At 45.3% G+C, this 13,399-nt stretch overlaps 2 protein-coding genes across 8 annotated transcripts in view; both read left to right on the top strand.

The window, feature by feature from the left end:
- Nucleotides 1–3,437, top strand: part of Cdk8 (cyclin-dependent kinase 8) — a 67,994-nt gene extending 64,557 nt beyond the window's left edge. For 4 of the 7 annotated variants that reach the window (XM_039089687.2, XM_039089686.2, XM_039089685.2 and 1 more), the window contains 3 exons: nt 295–373; nt 488–646; nt 2,190–3,437. In XM_039089687.2, coding sequence (XP_038945615.1) covers nt 295–373; nt 488–646; nt 2,190–2,315 — 364 coding nt within the window. In that variant the 3' untranslated portion in view covers nt 2,316–3,437. Of the gene's footprint in view, nt 1–294; nt 374–487; nt 647–2,189 lie in introns of those variants that run through there. The other 3 variants (XM_039089684.2, NM_001109061.1, XR_010056410.1) reach the window with 3 other exon arrangements.
- Hint1l2 (histidine triad nucleotide binding protein 1 like 2) overlaps nt 1–13,399 on the top strand; it is an 865,401-nt gene that overhangs the window by 793,201 nt on the left and 58,801 nt on the right. The window lies entirely within an intron of this gene.

The following is a 13,399-nucleotide window of genomic DNA, read 5'->3' as shown; positions in this document are numbered from 1 at the left end:
GACAAAACCCTGCAAACAGTGGTAGATCTTTGGGTTGCACTAACGAGAGAGCTGTCCTATCGGGTGATTAATGATTCGGTTACAAGTGAAGGCTCTTTGGACCACCTACTGCAGTGTCTGTCACTGGTTAAAGGATGGGTTCTTTGCATCACACTTGCAGAGAGACACTTAGATCTCTGTACCTATGGAGAACACAGTTCTATCTTCTTAGAGAGAGACAGTGAGTCGCCTAAGTGAAGCACTAGAAGTACCAGGCAGCTGGTGAAACCGCTCTCTCTTCTCTCTTGTGAATAGTGTTTTCGCCGGTTGTCAGATCCCTTATCCCAAACGAGAGTTTTTGACAGAAGAAGAGCCTGATGAGAAAGGAGACAAAGTAAGTATAAAGTACAGTCGGCGGTGCCCTCCTCACGGCCTCGGGGCCTCTGCCATGCAGCCAGCTCCTGTTCTCCCACTGAGTTGAACTGTGTTTTCTCTTTAACCAATTGAGAAGAACCAGCAGCAGCAGCAGGGCAATAACCACACTAATGGAACCGGCCATCCCGGGAACCAGGACAGCGGCCACGCACAGGGGCCCCCCTTGAAAAAAGTGAGAGTTGTCCCTCCTACCACTACCTCAGGTGGGCTCATCATGACCTCCGACTATCAGGTACTGCACGTGTCTCCTACTGACCTGCTCTTCTGGGGTTTCTAAAGGATGTTACCATTGTGGTCTACAGTAGCATTGGTGTTCCTGGAGAGATACATCGGCATGGAAGGTTACAGGTATGGAAGTCTATAGACTTGGAAGAGTAGAAAGGGATCAGCTTCCAGAGCAGACTTGGAGTAGAAAGGCCAAGTTTGACCACCCCGTAACTTGCGCCCCGTGGTGTTTTATAGTGTATCTGCTGGGGTGGGGAGAGAGTGCAGCAGGTAAAGCACCTCCCCCAGGAGCACTCAGACCCAGCACCCATGTAAGTGCTTGGAGGCTTGGTGGCCCCTCTGCATCCTATAGGTCCAGTCATTTCAGAGGCAGAAACAGAATCCTAGTCAAGTCAGTGAGCTCTAGGTTCCAGTGAGAGACCTTGCTTCTCTGTAAAGTGGACAGCAATCAACAGCACCCTCTGGCCTACACACACGTACACGCACACGCACATGCGAAGTGAATCAAAAAACACTTGGCTTCATTGTTTCTCATCTATAAAATGAAATTGGTAAGTCCACTTAAACATGTGTGCCTTGCCCTTAGGCAGTGGCTGCTTTTGTTTCTGAGCACTGTAGAAGAGTGATCAAGGCCACAGGCTCTCCCATCCCACTTAACTTCTGTTCAGCCTTGAATAAGAGACCTGGATGTTCACCATGTCTTCAGTGTAGGAAGGATAGTAGAACAGAACTTCCTTGCAGATGGCATCCTCATTAGCAGAGCAGGAACAATGATTAGAAGGTCAAGACTGAGAAGACTGAATGGCTGTATGTTCTGATCGTGGTGGCCTGATTGGAAGCCCTGCACAGATGGTGCTGGGAGTTTTCATTTTGTTCTTATCATCATTGACATTCTTGCTGTCATTCACAAGTGCCCTTACATGGTGGAATGCAGCTCATTACGGGTGTGGGTGGGTGGGTGTGGGTGTGTGTGTGTGTGTGTGTGTGTGTGTGTGTGTGTGTGTGCGCACAGGCCCTAAGTTGATAGCGGGTGTCTTCCTTGAATCACTCCTTTATTCTTTCCCTCTTTACTGAGGCAGTGTCTTACACTGAACCTGGGGCTTGCAGTCTTAGATAGTCCAGCTGGCCAGCTCCCCAAGATCTTGTCTCTCCTCCCAAGTGCTGGGATTACAGAGCCACCATGCCTACCAGATTTTATATGGACTTGATGTACAAACTAAGCGCCTCATGCTTATGTCAAGATATGATCAAAATTCCCCAGCATGTAAATTACTGTCCTTCCTGTCCTAATTCTCGGCTTCCTGAAGAGAAGCCAGTGTTGGAGGACTTGGGAGCTTTGTTTGCTTTTGTTCTGTTTCTCTCTGTAAGGGCCAGGTGTGAGGTTTGTTGCTGTTTGTTTTTATTAATTCTGAAGCTCTAATGCCTTGCAGAAACTTTTACATCTTTGCTTCCTTGGAACAAGACTTCCCTTCCCTATCAGCCTTGATGAGGTAGGGCCAAGCTACCTGGAGAAGCTCCTAAATCCCGTTTTTCCCTTGTCTTCTTTCCAGCGTTCCAATCCACATGCTGCTTATCCCAACCCTGGACCAAGCACATCACAGCCCCAGAGCAGCATGGGATACTCAGCTACCTCCCAGCAGCCTCCACAGTACTCACATCAGACACATCGGTACTGAGCTGTGCTGGAGTCTGTCCGTGCACTGTTGCTCATGCTGCAGGACTGGCTGCAGCACTCTGCGGGAACCTGGTGTGGGCCATGCGAATGTACTGTACAACCACATCTTCACAATGTCCAGTAGCCGAGTTCCACAGTTGTCACAGATCGGGGCGGTAGCTTCCAGGTTGTACCTAAGTTTGGAGTTAGACTTGAAATGAAAGTGCTAGCACAGTTGTGGTGTGGGTTTGCTCCTTCCATAGTTTACTTGACATGGTTCAGACTGACCAAGCATAGTTTTCAGTGACAGTCTGTAGCAGTTGAAGCTGTGAAATGTGCTAGGGCGAGCATTTGTCCTCATGTGTGGTGACTTTCAGTGTAACAGCGTTATCTGACCAATAGTACACACAGACGCAAGGTTTAACTGGTACTTGAAACACAGATTATGTTAACAAAATAACCGAGACTTAAAGATTATTTTGGTATACTTTCTTTTTAGTGTCTTATCAGTGGGTTGATTCATCTTCTACATAAATCAGTGTTTTATGACCAAGAATATTGCTTGGATTGTTTTGAAAGTACAAAAGAACCACATAGTTTCTACTGACAGGTTTCAGAACTCCCAAAGATTAATTTCCAACTTAGAGGTCTGTTTTTATTTTCAACCTATGACTTGACTGGTCCTAAAGCTGCTATTTGATTAATATGTTGTCATTGATAGAAGCCTGTTGGTTCCGCAAACTGAAATGATTGTCGCAGACAGTGTTTCCTTTTTCTTGTTGGTGTTGCTGATTTGTGAGCATGCTTTCTGATTACAAAAGCGTGAGTGGCGACCTCCGTGAGGCACGGCATCAGTGTGCACTCTTCTGTCCTGATTTAAGCTGCCTAGTGTAGTGCTATTACAGTTTTGTTCAGTTAACTTTCTTTTTAAAAAGTTGTTCGCACATTTTTAGGGTGCCCTTACTTCAGAAAGGAGAGGGAGTAGGAGAGCCTTAGAACTTTTGAGGGGAAAATAAAAAGCTATAACATACAACGTACTGTATCAAACTATTTTACATGAATGACACAAGTATTCTGAATAAAAAAAATTGAACATTGTTAAAAAACAAGGTGTTATGTAATAAATTTATTTTTCATAAATCAATGTATGGTTGTCAGCTATATTTTTCGAACTCACCAAGGGCCTTTTGTAATTTTAAAACGTGCCTCTGCATAGCTCTTCTTGGTGACTTAGTGGTGACGTCTGTGTTCTGGCTGTGTTCTGGAGTGATGGCCTAGGCTGAGGGCTGGACTCTGGTCAGCTGTCTAGGCCTGTAGCACAGGGGACAGGCAGCTCTGTAGTCGGCCCTGTTCCACTCTTACCCTGGGTTCCTCCTTTTTTGAGCTGACAGATATTTTCTCAAAATCTGAAGGCATCCCTTTAAGAAACATTCTAGAGCAGTCCAGGAGCTGAGAATCAGTCCTGATAGGCTTGACCAGCAGAGAAAGGGGGCTGGTGAGGAGTGGCATTCCGGGGCCTTCTCACCCCGGGTCACACCCACACTGCACGCCTCTGATAGGCCTCTGAATTGAGTGCTTGTGTGGTTTCTGTCGACCTTCCCTCTCACAGTGTTTCTTATGTCCCTTACACTTTATCTTCTAAGTGGCCTAGAAGCTCTGTGGCTGAGGCCATCTACACATTCCTCCTTTGGGATCTGGGTCTAGAGATTGATTTAGTAGGACTTGGGTGGATACGGAAATGTGGCTCCTTTTTAACAAACTCCCCTAGTTCCAAGAATGAGTCTAAGAAATGTGTTAGGAAGGACCATTCTGTGGGGCTGGAGAGACGGCTCAGCACTTAAGATCACTGTCTGCTCGTCCAGAGGACCCAGTCCCAGATGCCCCCTTCTGGCCTTCATGGATACTGCATACATGTGGAATGTATACTGAGGCAAAACATTCATAAAAGTAAACCTGTCTTAAAGGACTGCTCCAAGGCCATTCACCTCCACAGTGAGCAGCAGACTTTAGTGACTTAAGGGAGGGGCTTGCTGTGCTGACAGGAGTTCCAGAAACAAAACCCCATTGTAGCAAGCTCCATTCTGATGTCAGAATGCCCAGGGGCTGTTTTCTCACATTGCCTGAATTTTACTGTCATCTAAGTGACCCTGTACAATCTCATGTTAAGACATGGTGGTGGCTACCAGGCTGACCTATCTAGCCTGCTTGCTTTCTGAGTTTTAGTTTCCTTCATAGAATTATGTCTGCTACAGAGAACATCCGTATGACCTACCTGCCAGCTTTCTTTATTCCATACCTCAGCTTTAATTTGCTGTGTACCATTTATAACCCGACTGGCCACGCCTGTTTGTTTCCCGTAGAATGGAAGCTTCTTGAGAGCAGGCCCTCTTATGTCTGTATCCATATTGCTCCTAGATAATGTCATCCAGGTTGTAACTTTGTTAGGCTGGTAATGCCAAGATTTCCAGTCCAGACCTGCCTGTCCTGCCTGACCCATCGCTACAGAATGTCTGGACTGGACTGGAATCTCCTTGACACATACAACTGCCTGCCCTGCTAGAGGGCCAAAGTGCAGCGTATTCTTTCCTCACACGTCACGTGTTCATTTCAGATATATGCCTTGTCAGCTCTCTTTAAAATGGAAATACAGTTTTCAATCTAGCTTTGTAGTAGCATTCAATAAAACTCTATTTGGAATTTGAGGTTTGGATCTTCTCCAAGGTGAGCTATTGGACTATTGGAAGTACAACTCAGTCCCTCGGCAGTGGGAGTGATCTAGAAAAGTGGTTTGACTCGGTACAGAAGTGTGAACAGAGAAGCCTCTGGACCTAAGATTTAATTTGATTCCTGATAAAGTTAACTTGAGCAATACATCTGCAACACACACACACACACACACACACACACACACACACACACACACACATCAAATACATCATGTTCCCAACCAACCTCCCTCGGCAACAGTCCTACCCTCAAGGTTTATGTGGCCCTTGTAACCGTGATGCTGATAGATTGTCGCTCCACTAACCTGCACACTACCGCCCTCCATCTTCTCAACACAACAGACCACATGAGCCTTCTAATGCTAAGACCGTGGCCATCTTCTCTCACACATCTCACATCTCTCACACACACGTCCAGTAAAAGCAAAGACCTCCGTGGCCCTCACAAGTACCTACATAATCTGGCTCCTTGTGGGATCTGCCTTAGGATCCTCTGGCTCCACTGCACCTTGTCATTCTCAGGGCTGCCAGTCACTGCCTTGTCGTACCTTTTACATCGCCCTGTTCTCGGCTGCCGTCTACTAAAAGATGCACAATCTAAGAGGAATGTCTCCTGCAGTTCCAAGTGTCTACACTTGCTTTCTAGCTGGGGGCTCCGCACTGCTGGTGTCGATGGAGCCTTCAGCATGTGGGATCTAGGTGTTTATCATGGGTCACTGGGGAGCAAGCATTGAGGGTCGTTGCTCTGCTTCAGGCATGAGCTCTCCTCTTCTAACACCATGTAACTGACACCTCGGACTTCTGAGAACGAGGCCAGGAGAGGCCTCCTGCCTTCATGCCTTCCCACCGTGAGAGATGGCATCCTTAAACAGTGATCCTAATAAAGCATTTCTCTCTCAAGTTGTTTCCGCCATATCCTCTGTTACAGTCATTTTAATAATTCGTTTTGGGTGTGGAATGGCATCTAAAACTGATGCTGTTCAAAAGAGCACGGAAATCTGACTCATTTTCATGGAATGGGGACAACTGAATACAGGATAGAATATACTGATCTTCCTGCCTTTGTATTTTACTCTGTCTGCCTTTTGTTTCAGCCTAAAAAAGCAGTTCAGTTATCAAATCTAAATTTGATCTAATCTCCTGCTTCCTTGCACTCTGCAAGTTGAGTTCTTAAAAACCGTGGTGGTGAAACAAATGTATTCCTTCAAAATGAAAGTCTTGCTTCTCACAAACTGTGGGGGACATCAAGGTGATCCTGCATTCAGGGATTGAAGTATTGAATGTTTGGGCTTTGCCACAGGGAAGTGGCAGAACTTAAGTATACCTTTAAGACCTGCTGCTCACGGGCCTCCCTCTTGTTACCGGTTTTCTAGAAAGGACTAAGTCTGTGTAGCATGGTGGAGATACCATTAAAAACAAATTAAAAACAACACTTACCATTGAACAAAAAGAATAGGAGATTTAAAACTCAAGGCATGCTCCATGGCCATGTGAAAGGATATATAAAAAGTGCTGTGATCAATCTTAGTACCCCTAATTGATCTGAGATCAGGATACCAAGCATCTTCTAAGGCAGGTGAAATTTGGGAAAAATTCATTCCGCACCTAAAGCCATAGTTCCCAAGACACATTAAATGTGCTCATCTTGTTTTCGGTGAATCACAGAATGGTCATCTCATGTTTTTAATCATTCGGTGGTCTTGTCACACTGAGAGTCAGGTCAGCATTACCCAATGCTTCCCCAAACAGCCCAGTTTGTTGACTTTTCTCCAGTCCAACTACTTCAGCCTCTTTGGAAATGTTGGTCTAGCACCTTCTCAACTCTTGGTTCTCATTTGTACAGTCTCCTTCCCAGAGTTCCCTTGCCCGATGCTGTCCTGTCACTTGGTTTTGCTCCATTGCCACCTTCTTGAGAGGGGTGTTCCCTCAGCAGCATGCCCAGAAGGTTTCTCAGGGCAGGCTAAAATTAGGCCCCAAGGTCAGCAGGACCAGGACTGGGCCCTGCCAGTGACTGGAAGTAGGGCCCTGACTGAGCTGTATAACCTTCCTGTTTCTATACAGAGCCCAGATAACTCATGCTTCGGGAGTCACACACACACAAAAAAGTTAAATGTCATTATCTAATCACTACAGAGGCTTGCATAACCCAACTCTCCCAGCTCGGTCCTAAAGGAACGCACAGGGCACTGGGCTAAGCAGTGCCCATACATTCCTCTCAACACTAGAATGACGAAAGCACTTTCCCACTTTGTAGATGAGGAATATGATCTCCGGAGAATTTGTGTCATGCAAAAACACTAATGTAGCCCAGCTTGGAGCCCTGACCTTCAGCTGCCCTTCTCCAGAGGAATTGATAGACTTGGGTGGTCGCACTTGAGCTTGTGTGACAGAGGACAAACGGGCACCACTAGTCAGGGATAGAATCGGTGAGCATGGGGTGGGCGGGGACTGTCTTATCTACAGAGTGTTAATTAGGAATGCTGACCTGTTACTGCCAGAGTACAACATGAATTTGTGTGTATTCCACACACACGTCACTGCTTTGGATTTAAAAACATGCTAGCTGATTAGACCCTAAAAATCAGTCTGTTTAACGCACAGTGGTTCTCCCAATCCAGTTTCTTCACGGATACAGATGTGCTAAAATAGACAAAGAGCAAGTTTCTAGTTTGGGGTCTGTAGTCTCTCAGTCTGTATCGGTTTTCTCGGGAACAGGTTATCCAAGAGTTGCTTCTTTGCACAAAGAAAGGTGTTTTTTGTTTTTTGTTTTTTTGTTTTTGTTTTTTGTTTTTTGTTTTTTTTTTTTTGGATGGGGCCTGTTTGTTTTGTTTCTCTGGACGGGATCACTCAGTATCCTTGGCTGTCCTGGAGCTTGTTGGTTTGTAGTTCTAGAGTCTGAGGATTGTTGGCTTCTGGTGGGAGGATAAATCACCCTCAGCTCCCAGTAGGGAAGTGCTGGGTGCCAGTTCTGACGTCACACGGATTCCTTCCTGAGGATGGAGCCACACAAGCCTGCTGCCTCTTAATAGACCAACCACCTCTCAGTGGTATTGTGGGCCAAATCAACGTGGATTTGGGGCAACACCTTGTATTCATGATTTTCAAGTGTTCATCCCTTCTAGTCACTTCTGCAGTCAGTGGTTCCACCTAAGCAATGCCCAGTGACTGCCCCTTACTTGGCATTAAGTCTGTGCCAAACACGTGTCTCTTGGAGCTTCTTGGAGGCTTCGGTGTAGAATGTCTCCAGGAATTCACGCTGAACTGGGGAATGTACAATAGGTTATAGTGAAGCTGACAACCAAAGCTAATGACCATAGAGTTACCCTAGATGGCTGACCGAGAAAAGCCTTGTTGTGATTTCCAGAGCAGGCCAGTTGGGAGTTCTCCTCCATCTACAGATAATCACGATCCTAGCAAGTCAAGCCTCGTAAGGTGGGGGTCACAACTCCGAGAGGGGGAAACATGTAAGATGGTCACAAGACTCTTGACAACAGTAAACGGTTTTTGAATGCATGGTAAGCAAAAACTGATTCAAAGCCAAGTGTGTGACGAACCTGAGGTGAACCTGGCAGCGCTCGCCACGTTGTAGCTCCTGACTTTGCGGCTTATGTTGCATGCTTTGGGATGTGCATCCATCACGCCACATAGCACTAACAGTGTCTGAAATACGTCAGCCCACATTTGAGAATTTAGTATGCTGTGAGCTTACGCGTTCTTGCTGTACGTAGTAATAACTCTTCTGTACTTACAGACACAACGGTTTAGTAACAGAAAGCAAACACTTGGAATAACTATCTCCTGTCGTTTCTCGATATATAATACCGAATTAGTTTATCTTCGGTTGTGTTGACGGTTATAAAACAAAATATCAATTAACACTAAAAATGCTGACACACCTCTGTAGCTTGGTGGCCGATGTTGGGCCAAGACCCGTGTCTTTATGTGAAATATATACATTTGACACAATTGTATGTATTTGATTTTGTTCTTGCTAGATGGTGAAATTATATCCACCAGAGAGTTATCAAGTAAGTTTACTTGAATTTTATTATCAACAAATATCAGATTCTATCCCCATTTTATATCCCTATATTCCCAGAGTCATATAAATAGGGGGGGGGGTGTGTGACGAGAGGTGGTAAAGTTTTCAGAAGCCCTAGGGTAGAGTGACAGGTACAGCCGTGCCACAGTCGGTTTCGGGTATCGATGTGGCAGCACGAGGGGAGACAGCAATCAACTTTTCTGGCTGCTTGCTGCAGCCCCGGTAGCAATAAGGACTTTATCTCTCAAGTATGGAGGATCTGTGTCTGACTGGCTTGTTAGTCAGATCACTGAGTCCTGGGGGGAAAGGTATGAATGCCGTTATCCTGGCGCCCACCTTATGTCTGGTTTCTTTTGGTTCTTTCAGTTTTTGTTTGTATTATTGGCAATGGAAAATGAACGTGTACAGAGAAAGACATGGGCTCAGAAAGAAAGAAAAAGAAAGAAAGGAAGGAAGGAAGGAAGGAAGGAAGAAAGGAAGAAAGGAAGAAAGGAAGAAAGGAAGAAAGAAACGGAGATAACAGGAGGTTTTCACTTCTGGCTGATTTCTGACATAAAGGCACCTTACATCACTGGCAAACCCTGGATAGACAGGGAAACCTAATTGCCAGAATTTTTACTTTATTAGACTCTTGGTGTCCGTTCATTTGTTTGTTTACCAAAAAATACCAAGGCATTCAAAGAACTTGAAATTATGGCCTGCTTACAGGCCATAAAAATGGCATAAATTATACACGAGGCGCAGGTGCCTCACTAGACAGACTCATAAGCAGATGGCTAAGGGTGTCCTGAGGGCTCACAGGAGACGCAGGGCTCAATGGATAAAAGCACTGCATGCTGTACAGGCCTGACGACCTGAGTTCAATTCCTGGAACTCGCGGCGGGAAAAGATCCAACTCTGAAAGGTTGCCTGACCTCCGCACATATGCTGGCACGAAGGTCTGCACAAGTGGGAAGGGTGGTGGTGGTGGTGGTGGTGGTGGTGGTGGTGGTGGTGGTGGTGGTGGTGATGGTGATGATGATGATGATGATGATGATGATGATGATGATGATGATGATGATAACTTCCTTTAAAACATTGGGGCAATGATGCATAGGACATATTGTCAATCAGGATGAAAAGTATAAGAAGGAGTTTACAGGTCCGATAGCAAACATACTAGAAGGATCCAAAAGAAGATTTGAGGGGCTGGAGAGATGGCTCAGCGGTTAAGAGCAGTGGCTGCTCTTCCAGAGGTCCTGAGTTCAGTTCCCAGCAATCACATGGTGGCTCACAACCATCTGTAACTCCAGTTCCATGGGAACCAAATGCCCTTTTCTGACCTCCAGCAGGCAGCAAGTGCGCAGACATAACGCACAAGTAAAATACCCATACACATAATTTTTTTTAAAGTACCTATGGACACACAAGAGAGTTGAGTTTAAGATCAACCCATTGGCATTTTAAAGGGTGAGAGACAATAAAACCAAAGGAACCTTTGATGTGCAGGTGTGGACATCCCAGGGGAAGAGAGATGTTTCTTAAAAGATGCTAGCTTAAAATGGATGGAACTAGAACATATCATCCTGAGTGAGGTAACCTTATCACAGAAAAACACACATGGTATGCACTCATTGATAAGTGGCTATTAGCCCAAATGCTTGAATTACTCTAGATGCACAGAACACATGAAACTCAAGACGGATGATCAAAATGCAAATGCTTCACTCCTTTAAAAGGGGAACAAGAATACCCTTGGCAGGGAATAGGGAGGCAAAGATGAAAACAGAGGCAGAAGGAACACCCATTCAGAGCCTGCCCCACATGTGGCCCATACATATACAGCCACCAAACTAGATAAGATGGATGAAGCAAAGAAGTGCAGGCTGACAGGAATCGGATGTAGATCTCTCCTCAGAGACACAACCAGAACATGTCAAATACATAGGCGAATGCCAGCAGCAAACCACTGAACTGGGAACGGGACCCCCATTGGAGGAATCAGAGAAAGAACTGGAAGAGCTGAAGGGGCTTGAGACCCCATATGAACAACAATGCCAACCAACCAGAACTTCCAGGGACTAAGCCACTACCCAAAGACTATACATGGACTGACCCTGGGCTCCAACCTCATAGGCAGCAATGAATAGCCTAGTAAGAGCACCAGTGGAAGGGAAAGCCCTTGGTCCTGCCAAGACTGAACCCCCAGTGTACGGGATTGTTGGGGGGAGGGTGGTAATGGGGGGAGGGTGGTAATGGGGGGAGGATGGGGAGGGGAACACACATATAGAAGGGGGGGGGCTAGGGGGCTGATGGCCTGGAAACCAGGAAAGGGAATAACATTTGAAATGTAAATAAGAAATACCCAATTTAATAAAAATGGAAGAAAAAAAGATGCTAGCTTAAAACTTCCAAATTACTTAAGAGATGTGAATATAAATAGCCAAGAAGCCCACATCCAAGCAGAGTCAAAGATCTGTACAAAATTCACTCTAACTGGAGGTTACCTGTCACCTACAAGGGGTCATCGATGAGGTTATGAGTTGATTCTCAGGAGAAACTTTGGGAGCTAAATGTCAGCAGACTGAAAATTTTTAAGTTCTAAAAGGAAAATTCTTTTAATTTTCTTTTCAATTTTTTTTAATTTTCAGAGGACAGTTTTCAGAAGTCAGCTCCCTTCTGCTTTTATCTGGGCCCTGGGGATTGAACTCAGGTTGGCAGGTGTCGCCATGTACTGGGCCAGCCCTGTGTTTATTGTCTGGACTGAACGTGTACAGACGCTCCTTGCCATTACTTCCTGGACAACATAACTAGTTGCACACTGTGTTGTATTTGGTATTTAAAGTCCGCAGAGATGCTGTGGTGGGAGCACACAGGATCTGTGCAGACCATAGCCTTTCAGATAAGGAACCGAGCAGCCACGGGTTTGGGGATTGGGAACGAATCCCCCATGGATTCCAAAGAACAGCCATACTAACCCAGACAAAACAGACTCTATATGCAAAGCATTTGAGTAAAAGATTTGATGCAGCAAGAGGCTCTAAGTTATTGACATTTACACATTGAGTAACTGACCCTTGAAGTAGTCCATGGCCCTGGAAGTAGTCTGTGTTCTGCCTGCTCACCCTTTCTTCTCCATCAAAAGCGTCTTAGCTTAAGAAACCCAACCGATGTTAATATTAATTAATTAATTAATATTCATCAGGTTAATAGAACAAAGGAGAAAAGAAAATGTCTGCGCATCTCAGTTATTGAAAACCAGGCATCAGACAGGTCCCGGGCCCTTTCATGATTTAATAATGGTAGCAATAACAACGACAACAATAACTGGAAACTAGGACCAAAGAGCAATGTCCGAACATAAAAAGATATGAACCATGAACACCATTCTCTATAGATAAAAACGAGGTTTTCTCTTCGAGCAGAAACGAGTCAAAGATCTTGACCACTCAGCCTTCTACTCTATGCTCTGTCATCCCCTCCAGGCTAAAGTGAGAAGTGTGCCTCTGAGGGTGTACTGAGGGTAAGGGTTGAAGCTGTCATGAAGGTTTGTGGGTGCGGGGGTGTCCTGAGTTAGGTCCTAGTCAGACCAGCTGTGTATTTAGCTCTACTGTGTTCATAATGATTGATGTCTACAAACTTTTCTGGACATACCTGGGAACCTAAGACTGTCTGGTAGATGTTACGATTCTCTATTAAAAAGGCCTAAAAGGGGGTTGAGGATTTAGCTCAGTGGTAGAGCGCTTGCCTAGCAAGCGCAAGGCCCTGGATTCGGTCCCCAGCTCCGAAAAAAAAAAAAAAAAAAAAAAAAGGCCTAAAGCTACACACGTATTTAAAATTATATATCTAATTATTAAATCTATAGGATTATAGATAGAATTAGAAGAGAACCGTGTGTATTATGTGTGTCCTTTAAGGAAAGAAAGTGGAATGATTAAATATCAGTTGACGGTAAGTTCATAACGAATGTATACACTAAGTAAGCAAACAGCGACCTTCTCTCCAGCATCCTCATGTGCAGGTGGACGTGCAAGCCTGTCATCCATTTCACTGCTGGACAGATACAGGTCCCTCCTAGGCTGCCTGTGCAAAGTGGCTGTATGAATGGCCGTCTTCAGTGTCTGGGAAATTGTGTCCCTTTCCTTAACTCTCTGTCTTTGAAAACAGAAGACACAGCAAAGTCCCTAGGACTGAATTTCTTCACAGCATTTCTTCTTTGGTTCCTGCCATCAGTGTACACAGATGCCCACTCTCCCCTTCTGCCTGCGTCACTGAGGAAAGAGGATTGCTTTTGTCCGGTGAACCCCGGTGATGTGCCTGATAGTTCATAATTCGTTGTGTCACTTCATTAAATTAGGA

Source organism: Rattus norvegicus, chromosome 12 (genome assembly GCF_036323735.1).
Source record: "Rattus norvegicus strain BN/NHsdMcwi chromosome 12, GRCr8, whole genome shotgun sequence".
Classification (NCBI taxonomy): Eukaryota; Metazoa; Chordata; class Mammalia; order Rodentia; family Muridae; genus Rattus; species Rattus norvegicus.
Note: the sequence above shows the minus strand (reverse complement) of the source record. Positions and strands in the feature narration are given on the sequence as shown.